The sequence below is a fragment of the Gorilla gorilla genome, chromosome 3 (genome assembly GCF_029281585.2).
Source record: "Gorilla gorilla gorilla isolate KB3781 chromosome 3, NHGRI_mGorGor1-v2.1_pri, whole genome shotgun sequence".
Taxonomy (NCBI): domain Eukaryota; kingdom Metazoa; phylum Chordata; class Mammalia; order Primates; family Hominidae; genus Gorilla; species Gorilla gorilla.
The window spans coordinates 204,923,291-204,944,946 of record NC_073227.2 but is presented as its reverse complement, the minus strand read 5'-3'; the positions used below and the strand labels follow the sequence as shown (position 1 = coordinate 204,944,946).

General features: G+C 44.8%; 1 protein-coding gene across 4 annotated transcripts in view; it reads right to left on the bottom strand.

Moving 5' to 3' along the window:
- The window catches only part of STOX2 (storkhead box 2), a 225,007-nt gene that overhangs the window by 99,124 nt on the left and 104,227 nt on the right, over nucleotides 1-21,656 (bottom strand). The window contains exon 1 of one of the 4 annotated variants that reach the window (XM_019025790.4): nucleotides 17,025-17,594. The exons of the other annotated variants lie outside the window; for them this stretch is intronic. Coding sequence (XP_018881335.3) covers nucleotides 17,025-17,190 — 166 coding nt within the window. The 5' untranslated portion in view covers nucleotides 17,191-17,594. Of the gene's footprint in view, nucleotides 1-17,024; nucleotides 17,595-21,656 lie in introns of those variants that run through there. 4 annotated transcript variants of the gene reach the window in all.

Here is a 21,656-nt window from a genome sequence, read left to right as displayed (position 1 = left end):
CAATGCTGACCCTGCCGAATGCAGCCTGACAACTCCATGCCACACCCCTCACAGCCCCGGGTAAGGACTCATCTGACACCTCACTTTCTGCAGCTCACCCCTAAAGATATTCTAAGCTCTTCACTACATTTTAAGCAACTTGGGAAGGGCCCATATGGTTACATCCCACAGCACTACCTCATAGCACACACTGCAAACAGGGATAAAACTTAAAGAATTACAAGTGTACTTTGCCTGTGTTTAAATATTTCCCTCGCTTGGAAAAAAATAAGAAAACAGTATTCAAATACAAGCACAAGAAACTAGGAGCACTTTTGTTGATCAGCTCTGCCTCTGCCTTCCATGTTGGTTATTAATCAAGTGACAGTGGCCTTCTAAGAAAGACTCCAGCTGATCATGTTTCTCTGTGCAGCAGACAACACAGAGATCACTCCAGTTTTCTTCTAACTTCTCAGAGAAGACAGATCATCCACAGCATGGAGCTATGAGTGTACTTCATAACGTACATGACTAAGAACACACATCCATTAGGATGGCTACTATCAAGGAAAAAAACAGAAAATAACAAGTGTTGTCAGGGATGTGGAGAAATTAGAACCCTTGTACACCGTTGGTGGGTATGCAAAATGGTGCAACCACTGTGAAAGACGGTTTGGTGGTTCCTCAAAATAAGTTAAACAGAATTACCATGTGAGCCAGCAATGCCACTTCTGGGTATGTACATAAAGGAACTGAAGCAGGGACTTGCCAGTTCTTTGTACACCTGTGTGCACAGCAGCATTCTTCACAAGAGCAAAATAGTGGGAACTCAAATGTCCATCAACAGATGAATGAATAAACAAAACATGGTACACGTGGGCAATGGAATACGATTCTGCCTTAACAAGGAAGAAGATTCCAACACACGCTACAACATGGATGAAACTTGATGATATGCTAAGTGAAATAAACCAGTCACAAAAGGACAGATATTTTATGATTCTACTTAGATGAGGTGGGGTAATCAATTTCACAGAGACAGACAGTAGAATGGTGGTTGCAGGGTATGAGGGTAGGGAGGACCGGGAGTTAGTATGTAATAGGTACAGAGTTTCAGTTCTGCAAGATGAAAACAGTTCCCAGGATACACCCTGATGTTGTCCTCATGACAATGTGAATGTACTTAATACCACTGAACTGTACCCTTAAAAAGTTAAGATGGTAACTTTTGTGCCAGGCACGGTGGCTCACATCTGTAATCCCAGCACTTTGGGAGGCCGAGGTGGGTGGATCACAAGGTCAGGAGTTCAAGACCAGCCTGGCCAAGATGGTGAAACCCCGTCTCTACTAAAAATATAAAAATTAGCCGGGCGTGGTGGGGGCGCCTGTAATCTCAGCTACTCAGGAGGCTGAGGCAGAGAATTGCTTGAACCCGGGAGGTGGAGGTTGCAGTGAGCCAAGATCATGCCACTGCAGTCTAGCCTGGGCATCAGAGCGAGACTCCATCTCAAAAAAAAAAAAAAAAGTTAAGATGGTAACTTTTGCATTATGTGTTTTTTTTAACCACAATTTGAAAAAGTAAGTTTAAAAAAATGCATGGCTAAGCATGAATCTAAACAGTTAAAATAATATTTGCACCTGAGGAACAAACTATTCATCTTCTCAAAGCACCAGGGAACAGCGAATTTGAGGAAAGTCATCTAGCTCAGATGAATGCAATTTCTATACATTTAATGTGCTGTAAATCGTTAAAACCCTTTGCTTTAAAGAGGTAGTTTACTAATCAAATCTCTCCCAGAATATCATTAGAAAGAGGAAGACAATAAGAAGTTAAGTAGACATGCAAATAATTAAGAAATTCTCATCTTAGGAAACTGAATACAAGTGTTTGACCTTTTTCATTCTATGAGTTTATCGTTTGGTGTATTGATTCTAAAGTTAAAAATACAGAGAAACTATAAATCATATTTTTAGTTAAAAGCTGACAACTTTGTGTTATATTTCTTTAGTATAGTATACAGAGAATTTAATGTTAGCTAGTTAGCTAGCCATGAAACGGGAGTAAGAGTTAATAAAAGATACCATTTTTAACTATTATATATTGTTTAAAAGCAATTTTGGTCTTTTAGAAATATATACCGTATATCATAAAGCTTTGTGACTGTTCTTAAATGTTCTAAAGAGCTGGGGTTTCCTTTATTTGTATTATATTAAATCTTATACATTCCAAGGATTATGTAGGTGCTAGATTTTGCAAGTCCTCCTACTAACAGAATTGAATGAAGCTTATGTTTTCATATTACCCACATTCACTGGGTTGCCATGGGTTACTGAACCCATCCTCCTGGACCACTGAAGTGCTGGAGGAAATTGTAACGGATTTTCTCAGACTGACCCTCCTACAGGGAGTCACAAGGACACTTTTTTTCGTTTTCCCCCAAAATGAAGATTTGTAATATACATCTAATGTACTCTAAACCAGTTCACTGATCCTTATCAAAGATACAGTTGGTTTACCCAATTTTTAACCATCTATAGTTTTTAATCATATTCAACAAAATTCCTAGTTTATTAATTTCTTTCTTGATTACCTTGAACTTGATTTTATCTTACACCATGCAAACCCATAGAACTTCTTCTTTGCCCCCAGTTCTGTCATTTTGAATTACTGTGCCAGGTACTGTCAAATTGTTCAATTATTTGGATCCTAGCCTACTGCTATCCTCATAGATCCCAGCCTACTGCTATCCTCAGAATAATGTTCGGTCTAACTCTTACAACAACAGATGGCAGAAATTAGACTGTGCTAAACTGAATGCTTCTTCAGCAATTTTTCATAACTAAAAAAGTCAAGAAAAATACAAGAGAAAATGAGTAAGCAAAAGAAAATGATTTGCAAATGAACGAAATTATGTTTATGTTTGAGACTTCTTTTCATTTGATGTTTCAAATTTTGTTGTCAGGTACCTTTGCACTAAATGCGTTAAGACCTAGGAGTTGTTCGGTCCCAACTATCTCATCTTCTCCAAAAATCAGGGATGTTCACTACATGATTGACAGCTCATGATAACACTAAGCCAATTAAGACGACTAAGGAGCTCACAACGGCATTACAATGGCATTTGAAACCCACTCTAAGGTGCTAAAAAGAGGAAGAGGAAGAAATAGCAGCAGGGAAACACTCAGCAAATCCCCCAGCCCGCCCCTTGCCAGATCTTAGGAGGCTTTATTGTTCTTTGGGTAAGGCAAGATAATTCTCAGAAGAACCTCAGCTGGCTAAGAAGAGATTATTTTTAAATAACATACACAAATATTTAGGGTCAGACTTGTTAGAATATGCAAGGAGCCCTAAAATCTGCTCTCTCATTACAGCACAGGCTTCTACAGTGGGGTCCACTTAGAGGAAGTGCAAGATAAACCACTGGGGGAATGAAACAGTATTCAATACTTTACTTAAAAATAAGAAGGCTGGGTCTGGTGACTCACACCTGTAATCCCAGCACTTCGGGAGGCCAAGGCAGGCAGATCACTTGAGGTCAGGAGTTCAAGATCAGCCTGGCCAACGTGGTGAAATCCCATCTCTACTAAAAATACAAAAATTAGCTGGCCGTGGTGGCAGGCCATCCCAGCTACTCAGGAGGCTGAGGCAGGAGAATTGCTTGAACCCAGGAGGCGGAGGTTGCAGTGAGCCGAGATGGTGCCACTGTGCTCCAGCCCGGGTGACAGAGCAAGACCCTGTCTCAAAATAAAAATAAAAATAAATAAAAATAAGAAGTTATTTTACTAACACTGAACATGATTAAAAGTATACAGATGAGTATGTGAAATCTCAGTTTTCTGAAATTTTTTTACATTTCTGTTGCTAAAATATTAATCAGTGGCACCCTTGCAGGATTGCTGTGAGGACTAAACAAGGTAACACTTACACAGGTACCAACACACCAAGTACATGCTCAATAAACAACGGTTTCCACCCAGGTCCAGTGGCTCATGTCCATAATCCCAGCACACTGGGAGGCCAAGGCAGGAGAACTCCTTGACCTCAGGAGTTTGAAACCAGCCTGGGTAACATGGCAAGACCCAGTCTACAAAAAAATTTAAAAATAGCCAGGTATGGTGGTACACAACTCTAATCCCAGCTACTTGGGAAGCCGAGGGGGGAGGATTGCTTGATCCCAGGAGGTAGAGGTTGCAGTGAGCTACGACAGTACCACTGCACTCCAGCCTGGGTGACAAAGTGAGACCATCTTAAAAAACAATCCCAATAACAACAATGGTTTCCTTCCTCAGGTGAAAGGCAGCTGAGGGTAAAGAGGCCCCTTTTCCATACTGACATTTCAGGAGCACACCAGAACTCCACTATCATGTAGGAAGCACGCTCTCAGACTGTGCTTACAGCCCAGGCCTGAGCCACTGCCGAGCTTAACAGACACCTCCCGGGGGGGCCTGACTGCGGAACCATAAACCCCACCTCTAGCTGGCCCACGGCCAGTCCCAGCCCAAGCACACTCCACCGCGCTGCCCTGGAGAGGAAGCCTTGCACGCACATGGCTGCATCTCACAATGGAAACCTCCACTTCTGGCCCTCAGGCCAGGATGGTACACTACTATTCACTACGCCTCTGGCATCCCAAACAAACATTCTGTGTAACTCTCCATGTGTTTAAATCACCCACATCAAGCAGCGTACACCATATGGAAAAACAAGATCTGCATGCTCCAGAAGCTATGCTTTGACTAAAGAAAGCCAATACTTGTGGAATCATAAGTAGAACAGGCTTTCCAAGTTCAATTAGTTGGGCATAACCATAGAAAGCAAGTTACTTCATACCGTTTTGGTTTTTCTTTAGTTATCTTTCCCTTGATTTGAAGGAAGGGAAAGGATATGTTGCAAATGAATAAGTAACATGGAAACTCAGGGGTAGATGCAGCGAAGGTGGGCAGCTTTGAGCTCCCAGATCCTGGCTGGTGCAGAGGTTCACAGGAGGTGTGTGCAGGAGGGAAAACCCACTCTGCTCCTCCAGCTCAGGCTGTCATCCCGGAGCCCCGAGCCTGGCTGCCAAACCGTCTGCTCGTAGCAGCTGAAATATTAACACACGTGAAGAGTGGACCTCCAATTCTAGCACCCTCCTTTATTTCCTAAGCAACCCGGAGGCCGTGCTGACCTGAGATTCCACTGGGCCCATCACTACTACTTTTATAAACTCACCGAAGGAGGAACATGCACTTGGTTGGCAGGAGAGAGCCTACTGGCTTTACTTTCAAAACTGGCCTTGAAAGATGTCCCTTCGCTTCACAGCTTTCCCCTCTCAACTGTGCTTCTGCAAGATTGGTTTTTACCGCATATGCAAACACATAAACACGCGGCTGAACTCGCAGCTCAGAAGCGGAGTTTTCTCCTTTACCTTCAACTGAAAAGTCAAAATAAGTATCTCAGAGTAAGCTATGTCTGATTATATGGGGCACAATTTCCCTGATTTTAAGTAAAGCCAAGTTCTCCTAGAGTTATATTCCACAGGAACACTGACTACACTGACTGCACGGTGATTCTCTACCATTTTTCCTTAGTTGCAAGTTCAAGGACAAATGAGCCCACTTGGATAAATGAATAATTCTGTGAATTTCCTTAGCAGAGCACATACCAAAATCAGTAAGAAATGGAATACTTGATTTCTGATAAATGAGTACCAAATATCAGGCGACGAATCCCATTTAAAGCTGCTTTTAACTCTATGCAGCACTAGACAAGTTGCCCGCTGGCTCTCTTCTTCTGCAACCTCAGGTGTAAAACACTTAGAAACCAGTCAATCCTGTATAGTTCTGTTCCAAAAGAAATAATAGTAGCAAAGATGTATTAGGTTCTTACTGTGTGTCAGGCACTATGCTAATTATTTTGATTGCATTTGCTCATTTAATCCACGTAACAACTATAAATTAGATACTATTTTATCCTCATCTTAAATATAAGAAAACAGAGGATAGACTGACAACATGGATTGTTAGGATTTCACAGCCAGCAAGTGGGTGCCAGCACCAATGTGTAGGATTTCACAGCCAGCAAATAGGTGCCAGCACCTAAATCACAGCGCTGCCTTACCACATAAAGGCATTTGATGAACATAGACAGAAGCCACTCTCACAAATAAGGAAAAATCCACTTGACACTATGGCCATCTTCACTGTTCTGCTCTCTGGGATGTGTTCACTCTCTGGCTAAGCAGTCTTTTTAAAAGCACTGTTAAAAAGTTATCCACATCTGCCCGTTGTCTACATTATAAACAGCCAGTTTGCAACTGTGGGGAAAATATGTCCAAATACTTCTTTCAGTTATTTGAAAACCAATGGAAATGAAAATCCAAATGAGTTCACTAGGTTAACAGAACGCACATTCCAATCACAAGCTCTAGCATCTAATCTAAATGGAAGTTTTATCTTAGATGTTTGGTGAATTCAGAAGACACTGTTTTATAATTTCACCAAAGATCCATGCCGGAATTCTTAAAAATCCTAAAACCAAAGTTCACATCTCTACAACCGGGTGGTTACAGCTAAACTACCCCAGTTTCCTTCAGTTTGCTCCTTCGGGCCCCTGTGAGTGGGTCACGATTACCGATCCACCACAATCACCCTGGTGGCTTCTTTCCATCAACCCCTGGGGCATCAACCATGCATATGGTTAGAGAAAGATGTGAAATACAGAGTCCACTGAAGCCACTGGGAATGCCAGCAAGACCATGTGTCCCCGTATCTATACATTTAAACTGCTGTGTACCTGCTACACATCTGGCACTCGCTAGACACTGGGAGTACAAAGCCAAGACAGACCCGAGCCATGGCCTGAAAGAGCTTCCAGTCTAGACGGAGGGTCAGACAAGAAAATGGCAGATGTGTCGGTTATTTCAGAGGTGCGCAAGAAGTGCTGCCGGAGCACAGAGAAGGAGCAGCTCGGTCACACTCCATCAGGTTTCCTCAAGGAACTAAGTTCTAAACTCTAGGAGGAAGCAGATAGGAAGTAGAGGGAAGAGGGTGTTATTGGAAAGGGGAAAACAAAAGCGTTCTGGAAAGGTCACCGTAGGAAGACGACACGGTTGCAAAGTAAAACTCAACTGTACTTTTTTGTGTAGCTTCTGTGCAAGTCACTCTTTATATCAGTACTTTGAAGTGACAACGATTGAGATCCTGTTGTGATTCTATATATGTGTCTGATGGGATTCTACAGTTTTATACCCATGCTGGCTCTTTCAATATTATGTTGGTGCAAAAGTCATTGCAGTTTTGGCCATTACTTTTAATGACAAAATCAGTCATAGGGATATAATGCTTCCATTGTACCAAGCTTGGTTCTAAGAGCTTTACACGTATTAATTCACCCAAAGCCCAAGGGGTAGGTACCATTATTATTCCCATGTTGCAGGTAAGGAAGCCGAGGTCCTGAGAAAATAAGTAATTTCTCCAAGTTTACCTGGCTAGTGATGGTAACATTGAACTATGAAGCCAAGCCATGCGGTCCGCATCTCTGCTCTAAATCACTATGCTACACAGCCTCTCAGGAAAATGGATAGAGTAAAATACACTGAGCAACTCAAGGATTCCAGGGAGGGCTGGAGACCCAGGCTTGAAACGTACAGCCACCACCAAGCACAAACCTACAGCTGGCACCACTAGCAAGGCCACATGGGGTACCACCTGCCAGCTGCCACCCCTGGCCCCAGAACGCCATCATGCCACACCACCACGTCCAGGGACTCTGTCTCACAGTCTCCATCATCTTACCTTACTAGCACCAGATTAGAAGTCAGGAAGGGAATATCCACTGGGTGGAACCCAGGTCTCTGGCCCCTGCCCTCCATGTAAGGAAGGCCAGGAAATTACCTACACAGCAATTTCAGCATCTTCACAGAGAATGCGGGTGCTGCCTGCCACCAAGGCTCAGAGGTGGCGGACTAGTGTCCTGTGGCTGCTGGAACTAGCACCGCACAGTGGGTGGATTAAAGCAACAGAAATATGTGCCCTCCCAGCTCTGATGCTAGAAGTGCAAACCCCAGGTATCAGTAGGATTGTTTCCTTCCGGGACCCTGAGGGTGAAGCCCTCCCAGGCCTCTCTCCCAGCCTCCGGTGGTGGCTGTCGGTCCTGGGCCTTCCCTCGTTTGTAAACACATCACTCCCATCTCTGCCTCTCTCATCACATGGTATTCTCCCCTGTGTCTGTGTCTCTTTTCTTCTTCTTATAAGAACACCAGTCATGTGGATTTAGGGCTCACCCTATTCCAGTACTGCTGCATCTTAACTTGGTTACAGCCACAATGACCTGATTTCCAAATAAGGGCACATTCGCAGGTACCGGGGGTTAGGACTTGAACCTATCTTTTGGGCGGACACACTCGATGCGTAACAATGAGGAATGACACCGACATCGAAAAGAGGTTCAGATACTGGGCAGCCAAAAAGGAAAAAAAAAGACAAATACCCCATGCACCTCAGTCACCCTGGCGGCCTTCGTTTTCTCTAATAACGAGACAATTTCAAAGCAAAAGTTGGATATGCCGAAAGCAGTAAATGGCATATTAGCTCTCTTAGGGGAACCAACCAGACAGGAATCTGTAGGGGTGAGAAGGCAATGTTAATTGCAGAGGATGGCTCCTCCCTCTGAAACTACGGCCATCAGACGGATAAGGCCAGGCAATAGTCCTGCTACCCCTACTGCCCACAGGCATCTGCCAAATCTCTCTCTTTTATCTTCAAAAAAAGAAAACTTGGCCTGGAGGGGCCATCACGGATTAAAGTAGAAAGATAAATGGAGACTTTGACTGTGTGTATGAGTTACCTAAGCCGTAATTTTTCAACGGGATAGGTATATGACAGATGTTTGAAATATACATTATTTACATAGCTGGCCTAGTCTTTTGTGCGGCTACTTGCAGAGCTCTGTTTTCAGACCTGACTATAGACATCAAAAACATATCCCTTCTATCAACAATGCAATGGCTTCTGAATAAATGAGAACACTAATAAAACAAATCCAAGAATTAAAGGGCACTTTACTTTCAGGAACAGGAAAGCGGACAATCTCCAAGCAATCCTAACCTCGAGTTTCCAGGTTTCAGAAACCCAAGGAGGGCTCTGAGTTCATGGAATCCAACTGAACCTCCTTCTGCTGGAAATAAAAATCAGTCACCTGCTCCCCTCCAAGAAGGGGAACAGAAAGCACAGAAAGCCAAGCTATTCTCATGTTCACAACGAACACTGCTGCACAAATGACCTCCAACTTATACGCCTTTATTGTTCACCTGAAAGCCCTCTGTGGTTGGAATACCAAACCATTAGCCCAAAATGGAACTCATTCTCTGCTCACTTTCTGCAGGTTCCTGGTCATTTACTGCATTCTTCCAACAACAACAAAATCAGTTGCAGCTTTTTAATTTTTATTTTTATTTTTATTTTTGAGACAAGGTCTCCTGTCAACCAGGCTGGAGTGCAGTGGCACAATCTCAGCTCACTGCGGCCTCAACCTCCCCAGGCTCAGGTGATCCTTCCGCTCAGCCTCCCGAGTAGCTGGGACTACAGGCACATGCCATCAAGTGTGGCTAATTTTTGTATCTTTTGTAGAGACGGGGTTTCGCCATGTTCACCTTTATTTTCTTCCACCTCTTAAACCCAACCACTTACAAAGAACGGCCAGTTCCTTTGTTCTCCCAGATTCTCCCTTTCTTCTTCATAACCCTTTCCACCTTGTCCCATCCCTCCTCCCTTGGCCTACTCAGGTTTTCCACTACATGGTGTGAGTACCACTCAGGTACATGGGTTCATTCTGGGTAGTACCTAGTTGAATATTTTTTACTGAAATAATTAAATGTCCATTTTACTAGGGATTAGAAAAAATATATAATTATCGAGAGAAACCCATAATTTCATAGGAAATGCAAAATTTTTTCTTTAATTCACTTAAATACAAAAGTAGATCAAGTTAAAGAGAAGTATTAAATAGGTTAGGTAACAGTATAGGTGGTATGTGGACATATTTTTAAAATCTTGAGGGTGGTGTGCTAATAATACCTAGCAGTGCTGGGACACACAGTTTTTTTGTTTGTTTTGTTCTCAACCCCTCCGCCCCACACTCCAGACAAAGTCTTGCTCTGTCACCCAGGCTGGAGTGCAGTGACGTGATCTCAGCTCACTGCAACCTCCACTTCCAAGGTTCAAGAGATTCTCCTGCCTCAACCTCCCGAGTAGCTAGGATTACAGGCACGCGCCACCATGCCCAGCTAATTTTTGTATTCTTAGTAGAGACGGGGTTTCGCCGTGTTGGCCAGGCTGGTCTCGAACTCTTGACCCTGTGATCCGCCCGCCTCGCCCTCCCAAAGTGCTGGGATTATAGGCGCAAACCACCACGACTGGCCCAGGACACACTGTTCTATGGCCGTCGTCTTACTGCTTGATCACCACATCAACCCCCAAACACCTCCCCTCTGGTCTCCCAGGCTCTAGATGTTCACAACACGCATCTACCCTGCAAGCCACGATCTGACACCTCTTTAAAAAGGCTGCTTCCATCATTTCTCTCCCCAAATCACAAATGTGTTACCTACCCCATAAACTCTGAATCCACCCAAATTTCAAGATCCCACACATTATTTCTAGTTACATCCCAGAGTTACAGTAAGACAAATTTCACACACCCATTTTCATTTCCAGCTTCATGCCTTGGTTTGTACCGCTTCCTCAACCTTCCCCAAATCCTTCTCCTTCTCCGTCTCTTCAAATTGACCCACTTCTTCAAGACCCAAGTAAGTCCTCCCTCCAGGCAGCCTTTTCTAAGCAACGTCCTTCTGTTCTCGGAACTCCAGTTTCCCTTGTAGCAACCACATCAACCACCCCAACTTGACTCTTGATTGTATCCTATTATTTAGTACTTTCTGATCATCCACTCATAGCTTGTTGGTCCTGTCTACCAATCACAATGGGAGATCTTTTCAAAAGTAGGATCTTAGAATACATACTTGTAATTTCTGCAGTTACAAAAAGGTGACTCACATTAGGACTTCGAGACTTCATTCAACTTTCTAAGAAGTCATGTTTTAGTCACTCATCCCATACACATTTACTGTGTGCCAGATACATGCCAAGCTCTGTGGTTGCTGGCAAAATAGAGATGTGAATAAGGCAGGTACTATCAGTAAGGATTTCACCATCCAGACCGGAGACACACGTGGGTTGTAAACTCGTGATGTGGCACAATGTGACCGTGTTGCTGTAACACAAGGACAAAACAAACGTCGTGGGAGCAAATCACCCTGGAAAGGATCTGAGAGTCGATGCAAGAGAAGCGGGCATAGGAGCTGGTTCTGGAAGGCTAAAGAGGATTCTATCAGACCTGTAAGGATGGAGAACGCATTCTGGGAAAGTCACATAAACTACAACAGGTACACAAGGTGACAGGCGCTGATGCAGGTAAAGAGCTCCCAGAGCCCAGAGCACGGGGTGAGGTGAACAGGGGGGGAAGAGAAGAAGAGGTGGAAAAAGTGAGGGAGGTTATATTGTGATGTGCCCTGGTCTACGATTTCATCCACAGGCGTGATGGATGGGAACACTGGGAAGGGAAGCAACACGAGTGATTTTGCTTTAGGAGAGATTTTAAAATAACAAAACCAAAACAAAACCATCAAGGCCCTCTGGGGACATAAGGAGGATAGATGGAACCAGAAGAGAGGTCTGTTTGGTAGATAGTGTAATAGAACAGAAGAAGGGTTCAGCAACAGAGAGGAAGAGGAAGAGACAGGTTTTAGAAATATTTAAGTGGGAGGAACAAATAGAATCTTCTGACTGACGGGTTGCTCTTCTGACTGACGGGTTGCTCTTCTGACTGACGGGTTGCTCTTCTGACTGACGGGTTGCTCTTCTGACTGACGGGTTGCTCTTCTGACTGACGGGTTGCTCTTCTGACTGACGGGTTGCGCACGCATTCTGATGTTAAAGAAGACTAGCCTTTTCCTACTTCAGGAAAAGTGTACTCCCTACTTAAAAAATTACCCATGTCCTTTCTTTCTTGTGTTACTGTGGACAAGGTCAATTTGGAGTAGACTATATCTAGACTCTCACAAACTAGAAGAACCTCTACTTTATACCTTATAGATTAGGCATCGCACACTCTATCACTGATTTATAAAAACATGTCCTAAATTCAAAAGTTAGCATAGGACCTACTGGCAAGGGTCCAAGCAGATTTTGCTTTTAGTCATAACCTGCATGCAGCCTAAGCAACCGTGTACCAAAGAGTATACCATTGTCTGAATTGTCCTAAGTCTCCGGGGTGTAGGGAATTTGAGGCCAGAATTGCTCTGGAGGTGCAGAAGTGCTAAGGTTTTTATACAATACACTCATATTCCTTTTTTCAAATAAAAACATTAGAAAGAATGTCAAAGATATTGAAATATCAAGAGAGGTGACCTTTTGTAAGCCCACTCATGTTCTCCTGGGAAATAAAGAATAAAGTCATTCACCACCAAGTGTAATATTCCTCACTTCCACTCGCCTGATGAAAGGAGTCAACATAGGTAGTTTCAAATTAAAACACAGTTGGAGCGGCTAGGCTGAAAATGGATCTCTGCAAAGAGGGAAAGGGACGTGACAGGACGCTGTTTATTAAAACTTGCATGTGATTGTAACTTGCCAGGTCTTCATTTATTTCTTCCCCCCTCATTACTCTGGTCATCAGGGCGAGTCCTAAAACGCATACCTTTAATGTAACATTTCAGGATGATAGGGAATAGGATTGTATTGCAAAATGAGCACTATTCCCACAAACAGGAGGCACCTGACTCCAAAAAGTAGAAGAGGGCAGAGGTTTTGTCTAACAATTTATGTGTAAGTGTTCAGAAGTCTTGCACTTGCTCAAGACAGAGCCACTGCGGAGCCCAATTCTGTAATGGCAGCATGGAAGTGGGGGACTCATTACAGATGGAGGGAGGTCATATTACTCGCCAGGGACACAGCTGGTTTGTGGCAGGCCCAGATTAGAACCTCCAGTGTCCATCCTTCACTCCCAGAAAACCCTCATGTCTCTTAAAATAACAGAACATAAGGAACTGGAACACACAGTCAAACGTGCCCCAGAATTAGTTTCTATAAAATGAAAACTAATAAACTAATCAAGGTGATGAGCTGACCATTCTTCCCCAGCAGACAAAACTGCTTTCAAATTTCTTGCAATGTCAGTTTAGGGCTTTTGTTTTATCTTTCTTTTCAAAGCCTTTAAAACCGTAGTATTAAAAACCCACGCTTTACTCCTTAAAGATGTTATCAAAATGATAAGCATCAAACTCAAATGGGCCAGGACTTCGCTTTCTCATGCAGAAACAAAGCTTTTAAGGATCATGTGCTGTAGAACCTGTATAATGAAAAAATTACTTTCCATGCTTGATCAATAAGGATGTCCCCCAAAACTTTGCTGGCATTATACATGGAATATAAAGAGGCGCCCATCCCCAGGGCTGGGGGAGGAGAGAGGGAAGGAAATTAAAAGTTAGCAGCATCATTCGTGTGAAGAGCTTACAGTTCACATAATTCTAACAGAGAAAGCTCTCACAACTTCATCAACAAAAGGTTTGGGGCCTTGAAAATCATTTCACAGAGACAAATGAGCATATTTTCATACATAAAGTACTAAGCGTTCGTTATACAGATTTGCTCCTTTGCGGGGAGTTTTACTTTTATCTCTAGTTCATTAATATCATAACTTCTACTTTTAGAAAATGCCCAAGAATGATCCCACATCCATTTGGTCCAATCCCTTTTCTTCTCAAGATAACGCCATGCACTTTTTATTATTCATCTTGATTTGAACAAAAGGCAAGGTCTTCTCCTTTCTGCCCAGAAACCACCACTGGGAAATTAATATTCAAGATGAACAATGAAGTCATCTCATGGCCTGTGAACTTACTGGTTGCTAGGAAGCTCATGAATTCTTAGGATTTCTTCAGATTTGGTAGCACGAGTTGGGAGCTTAAACAGTCACATAAGGCATAGTCTTCGAGACTTAAAGTTTCAGCATTCTCTAACTGTCCTTTTGCAAGACCTCGCTAGTTTATAGGTGCCCGCTCTAACCTCTTGAGCTTAAGTGTAGTTTATCCTGAAGGTATTGGAAAGGCCAAGGCTAAATGTCAAGCCTATTGCTATAAATCACATTTCACACTGGTAATTACTTATTCGTGGAGAAAAGACTGCTTGAAATGGTGCTGTCTCATTAGAAAGCTACTATAGAAGCCTACAATTTTGCTTGAAACACCTACTGTGTGATACGGGATGCTAGACCAAAAGGAAAATTATTAATATCTATTTCTTGAAATTCCCAAGGCTCTCTCATGTCCTGAAGTTTAAAACTAAGTGACTATTTCCCATGATTTTCAGAATATTTGTTGAGGGACGGGCTCTAAAAATAGTCTCTTAACTGAAGTTATTTTAAGTCATTTAGTATATCTCTGAAAGGCTTATCTTGTCCTTTGAACCCAAGTAATTTCCCACAACAAAAACCCTTTTTACTAAAAATCAAGTATAAGGATACCAGTAGTAATTAAACCAAATGGCTGGACAAACAGAAAGAAGAAATATGAAAGGCCTCATGTATTTCTAAGTGGTTTCATTTTCTACTCAATATTTTATGTGACAAAGGCTCTGTTTGTATCCAAAGTCACTAACTTGATAAAAGTGGATCTCCTTTACATTTCCTAAAAGGATGAGAATGTCTTATAAATCATTTCCAAGTGTTTCAGTATATCATCTATGTCTATCAATACTCACATTTTGAAAGGAGCCATATTTGTAAAGGAAATAGATGAAGATACACATCCTTCCCAACCCAACCCCCAAAAGAGTTGCACACGAGAAAGACTCCACCTACTCTCCCAATCTTCATTGTAGGTGTTTGTCGTCATGTTTACTATTTCCTTCCATAGCAGCAACACCTGCTTCTTATTCCATGTATTAGCTAACAGTTAAAATAAAGAATAAATGATAAGCCTCCCTCCCTGGGCAAGAACCGTATTATATCCAACCCTATAACCCCATGAGAATCCAGCAAGGCACTTCGCTCTTTGGGGGCACGCCATAAAAATGCTGAATGAATGACAGCACTTTTCTTCCATCTTTTGGTCTTCAGGTTTCTCAGCAGTAACCTAACATTGAATCTGAACAGAAAACCGCCAACCTGAAACAGGTTATCCTTCACTATCACCATAGGACCATCCTACCATTTGTAGATCAAGAAATAAAATAAGGGAATCAAGTACAATTAAAAGCTTCTTCCTCAAGCCCTCAAAAACGCCTCGCAGCACCTTCAATAGCAGACAAGTTCTTTTGCAAAGAATGCAAATGTGATAATGAGGTAATGCCAAGATAGATTAAAAAAAAAAAAAACTGGCTGCCTGGAAATGTGCCTGAATCATGAAACAGAGTGTTGCAGGTTTGTCGATGAAATGATGGCCACCAGCCCTCCTATAGCTTCACAGTTGGTGTCAGGACCGGTTCCTTAGGAGGCATAAGAAAGGGGAACTGTGAAGTGTGGAATGAAGACATTCAAACCCTAAGTACATGAAACCCAGGATTATCTGAACACTTAGTGCAGCCATGGGTTTATGTACATATGTGTTTCGAGGTTAGGTTTGGATTTAGGTGTGTTTCAAAATTTACTGCCACAAGTCTGAAGAATGTAGCAACCACAGCAGCAACTTAAATGACTGAAGTATAAACTGTAGTTGTCACTTTCTTTACGAATTTGGCTTTTCATGAAAGGGAAAATCAAGGGAGCCTTATTGCCAAAATAGTACAACATCCTTATGTCGCCTGACTTTGCAATAAAAAAGATGGTTCTTTTATTTCGGCTTTATGTTCGTGGAAATGCGGTCACAAGGCATTTTTGAAGCATGAGATGCTGACCCCAGTTAAAAAGGACTTGCTGTTTTAGGAGAAAAAGAGTAAAGCTAGACTCTAAGTACCAACCACAAGCTTAAAATGATCTTCCCAGTTAAGACAGGGCTCAGAGTGATTAGGTACAGTATGTGGTTTAAAATAAAATCTCGGTTCTTCCATTACAGTGTGCTTAGAAGCAAATCTAAATTTTTCTCTGAATGCAAAATAAATAAGAACCGATGCCTTACAGATCATTACATCCAAGTGGTTAAGGAGAAGTAAGGAGAAGGCAACGGAAGGTTTCCAGGCTTTTCCTCCTTCAGCATTTCCCTCAAGAATTTCATCCCTGGGTTCCCAAATCAAACCAAAGCCATTCCGTTGTATTTCCAAAAAAAGAACTGGCTTCTTCAGGAAGGCTTTTCACAGCACTGCATTTTCAGCGGAAATCTTTTTTGAAGCCTTCCCTTTCCATTTACCGTTTTGTTTGTCCTTCCTGTCTGACATGCAAATACATGATACAGCCTCCATTCTTTCCATACAGCCTAATTCAAAGCAACATATGCTAAATCCACACAGAATCATGTGAGCATTCAATCCGCATCCACACCATTACCCCCACAGAACGCGTTCAGTAAGCTCCAACACAGTTCTCTGCGTGCAAATCAGACTAGCCTGGGATGTCTGCAGGACTCTCCCCTGACTCAGCCCATCCAGAGCTGCGCATGGAACCTGTTCCTTTTGGAGAACAGGGGGCTGCTGGAAATACCCACTCAGATAACCGGCCACAATGCAGCAGCCAGCAAGCCTGGCACCGCAGGCAACCCTGGGCGCAGGATCCTCCACAAAGCTCAAGGAGGCTGCAGCGCCGGGGCTTGCAGTCATTTATCTCCCTGCAGCCAAAACGCCCGGCTCGTCCCCCCTCCCTCGTTTTACCTAACTAATAGCTCTCCAACCCCATATTGAGAGGGCCTGCTGTGGATCTTGCGGAGGTACAAAATGGTGGATGGGAGCTAATTTTTTCCTGCTTTCCCCATAACTTATCGCATCCATCACTGCCCGTCCTCTCCTCCAAGCACCCGGGCCGCGGCGTACCGAGCACGTCCCGCGGCCCCGGCCCGGGGGCAGAAACGCGGTCACCAACCAACCTGATGTCATGTAGCCCCGCGAAGCCTGGGGCGCGAAGGCCGCGGGGAAACGCTTGTGCAGGCGGTAGTCCTTCTCGCTGCGGGACCTCATGCGGTCCGAGGCCCGGTCCGAGAAATCCGAGCTAGGCCAGGCTCGCCGCAAGGTTGTGCTCCGGGTCTTCTTCATGGTGGGGAGGGCGACCTGCCGCCCCGATCCTCGGGGCCTCAGCGCCGGGGCGCAGCGCGCTCCTTCATCCGTCTACGGCGGGCACGACCCGGGCGGACTCTGCGCGCATTTTCCCAGCCCCTCCTCGTCGGCGTCTACACCGCCAGCGGCGGGTCCGGCCCTCCCCACGCCCCCCCACACCCCCACGGCGAAGGCTCCGATTTTACACACGTCCCACAATGCATTACACTTCATTTGCAATCCGCCCGGCTTATAGCTTCCAGATTCCTGGGGGGAAAGGCACGTTAGGAGGCTCCCCGGCCGGGAGGAGGCGGGGAGGGGGCGGGCGGGGTGGGGGCGCCGAGACTTGCAGCGTGAAGGCAATGGGAGCGCAGACAATGGCCCGATTCAGCGCAGGAGTGCTTGGCCAACTGGGAGCCACGGCACAAAAGACCCAAACAAATGAGGCAGCCGAGGCCTCCGGGGCTGACCCGGGATCGGGCGTGCGGGAGGCCGGAGGGGCGGCGGCAGACCCTCCGCGCCGGGCAGCTCAGCGCGAGGCGTGGGGATGACAGTGTCCGAGTCGTGTCCCCGCGGGCCTATCAACCGCACGGCCCGCAGTCCCCGGCGCTGGCTGGCTCTGCCTCCGCTGCAGTCCCCGGGAGACAGTCTTCATCACAGAGGCTCGAGCGGGGGGCGCGTGTGCACAGGATCCGAGCAGGCTCTGCAGACAGCAGCTGCGGCGGGCGGGCTCCTGCGGAATCCAGGAAGAGCCCGCGTCGTCCCCGCGACTGCAGCGCCTCGTCAATCTTCCCCTTGCCGAGGCTCCGGGCGCTGTGCGTGCGCGCGGGTGGATGGCTGGGTGGGTGCGCCGACACGCATGTGCCCCCTACACATGCATGCTCCTACTTACTGGCCGAGGCGGCGCCGGAGCCATGGCTGCCAAGGACGCCGAGCCTGCGATCGACCCCCGCGCGGTGGCAGCGCTGCTCGGGCGCGAGCGCGCGGAACGGCTATTGAGGAGCAGGAAGCAGGACAGCCGCCCAGTCTCATGCTAATCACCGGGCTGCCTTAAGTTAGAACGCGGTTCCCATCAGGCTTCTCATTTTCATGTAAAACACCCGGCGGCGGCGCGGGGACCTTGGCAGCTGCCCCAGCCTGGAGCCAGCGCTTGGATATTTACATATTTTTAGGATGGTCCCTCCCGCTCGGAGAGAGACAGCGAGCCGGCCTTCGTGGGAACGGGGAGATCTGCGGTGCGCTGCCTGGCCCACCTGCGCCAACCCCAAAGGAAGCTAAAGCCAGAGGGAGGGGGGGCCACGGCGAGCTCCCCCACAACCGCACACGCCGGGGCGCGGGGTCCACGCAGCCTGGAAGAAGCAATGCAAGTGGCCTGCAGCGCTTCCTCTCTCCCTCTGGAGTCCCGGTGTAAGTCACCGCCAGCCCGCTACGCTGCATTCAGGTCCACAGCTCTTTAGATGGCACGGCTCTGCACAGCTGTTTCTGGTCCAACAACCAATCGCTAAAGGACAACAATGCGCGCGGCGCGCGAGGGGAGGAGGGGCCAATGCGCCGCCCGGGCCTGGGCGCTGGGCCCGGGACGCGGGCCTGGGACCCGGAGGTCACGCCGAGTTAAAGGCGCCCAGCCACGTTGCTGCTAACCCCGACCACGCTTTGCACTGCCGTTCATTCAAAAACGGTTATCTCCTCGATCTGGGTTTTCAAAAATGCTTTGGTACAGTAAACAACGACAAAAATAAGCCCGATTTCCTTTTGCAGCGCTGCATTTTCTTTGACATGTTGGTGCATTTTTTCATCTGTGACAATGCAACGTTCAAAATCATATTTATGCTGTTGTTTCATATTCACAGGTGCCAAGATGCAGAGACAGGGATATTAAATCTTTATAGGGATATGCTTTTAACAGGCTGATACCGCAAAAACAAGCCAGTGGATTCTCGCTGGTTATGATTCAGGAAGTTCTAACACAATCTGTGCTATTCCAAGGCTTGAATTATTTGAGGGGGGGTAGCAACTATCTTGAAGAACCAGGCAGAGCAGGATGGCGTTAAGCCACAGTTATTATAAAATCTAGAATTAGAGCTCTCCTCATTCAGATCTCAAGACCGCCCTCTATAACCTGTGGCCACTGTACTACCTCTTGGGATACCCAGGGTAAATAAATAAATAATCACTAAGTAGCCTATGGAATTTATATTTACATAATCAAAATGTATTACTGTCAACCAATTCACTAATGTTCTGTGGTTTTTGTTTTAATTAGGAAAGGCACTTTTAGTTCAATGTCTTCTTTCCTGTAAGAGAACTGCTAAGAACAGAAAGATTACAGCTTTAGAAGTTATAGAAAGCTAGCTGTATAAAGCAGGGATCCCCAATTCCCAGGCCATGGACTGCTTGGATATTTACCTACCCCACAGATATTTACGGACCCCATGCAGCTTCTAGTCCTCGGCCCGGCCCGTTAGGAACCAGGCAGCACAGCAGGAGGTGGGTGGTGAAGCTTCATCTGTATTTACAACAGCTCTCCATTGCTTACTGGCATTACCTCGTGAGTTCAGCCTCCTGTCAGATCAGCGGCCGCATTAGATTCTCATAGGAGCACGAACCCTATTGTGAACCATGCTTGGAGGGATCTGGGTTGCGTGCTCCTTATGAGAATCTAATGCCTGATGATCTATCACTGTCTCCCATCACCTCCAGATGGGACTGTCTAGTTGCAGGAAAACAAGCTCAGGGCTCCCACTGATTCCACATTATGGTGAGTGTATATTTATTTCATTATATATTACAATGTAATAATAAAAGAAATAAAGTGCACAGTAAATGTAATGCACTCAAATCATCCCAAAACCTTCTGCCCTCCAACCCTACCCCCACCCCAGTCCAAGGAACAACTGTCTTCCACGAAACTGGTCCCCAATGTGAAAAAGGTTGGGGGCCGCTGGTGTAAAGGACCATAAGGTAATAACAAATTGTATTAATGAATGTAGGAGAACTGACATTTAGATATCTCAATTCAACAATTACTCAGTACCTCCCAAGAGCCAAAGGTGGTTATATGAATGATTATAATAGCTATGACTTAAAGCTAATGGTGACTGCTGTGGCAACTGTGATAGTCATTCATTCAGCAAACAATGGCTGACTGTCTAGAATACGCAAGCCCTGGGATGGGTGCTGGGCAAACAGAACACCACACATGACCCTGCAGCAAACCTTCTAGTATGGAAGAGAAACAGTAGGCAAATATATGCAGAAATTGTGCTAAGTTCTATGAAGAACAATAATCTCTCTAAGAAATGACAGTTGAGCTGAGACCTACAGCATGAGGAGCCACTCAAGCAAAGAGTGGGGGAGATGGTGTTACAGAAAGGGGGAACAGTCTGTGCAAAGGCCCTGGAGTAGAAGGGATCTTGACTTTCTGTTGGAGGAAGTGGAAAAAGGCCACTGTGGCTGAAATTGGAGCACAGTAAGAGGGAGGTTTGTGATGAGGTCATGGAAGGATGCAGAGCCAGATCATGCCGGAACTTGCAGGCCATGGTAAAGGTTTTATATTCTATTCCAAGTGCAGTGTGAACCGTTGAAGAGTTTGGATCAAAGAAGCAATGATATTTTTAGAATTTCTTTACAGAAGAAGAGGGAATCTGTTCAAAGGGAGAGATTGACTAAGAATTTTCTGGAAGTAAGTTTGAATCACACTTGATTAAACTGAGAAAATATTAATTGTTCATATGAAAGAAGGGAGGTGAGTTGATGGACATTTGGGGAGAAGAGCTATAGCTCCACTCAGCCACCTCCAAATGCAGACCTTGCAGAGGGATGACATGATCCAGTGTTCGTGGCCAACTAACCTGATGTAGAATAATCAGGTGGTACATAGGCTGAGTTAGCTGAATCGGATCAGATGGCAAAGTAGGTATGGGTGGTGAAGTAATTTATCCATCCAAACTGGGGACAATGCTGAATAGTGCTATGAAGGGAAGGCTTAAATCTAGCAAACAGCGTATTGTGAAACCAGTCCAATCTGAAGAAAAATGGAGTTCCCTGTTACTATAGCCACTATTAAAATCAGACTCAGTCTGTCCATCTGTGTTATGATGGAAAGAGTCACTCTGGTCATATACAACTCCTATGTCCCTGGGCCCAGTTTCATATCTCTAAACCTACCTCAGACAATCATGTACCTGGGTCATGAGTTGTCCATCAAGCAAGCTCGGTTTTGTAAGCCAGTATTCAATATTAGGAAAGTTAGAATTAAATAAATAATAAAGCAAATCGATTTTATAGCATTAGTACTATTTAATCGGGCTTTTAAAATGTGTATATTTGGTATTTTCATATCAGACAGATTAGAGACACTAATTACACAGATTTGCTTTGTGACTCTAATTCAAACGTATAATTGATTTTAGACTTGTAATCTTAAATTGAAAGGTATACAAATTTTGACTTGAAATCCTCTTCAT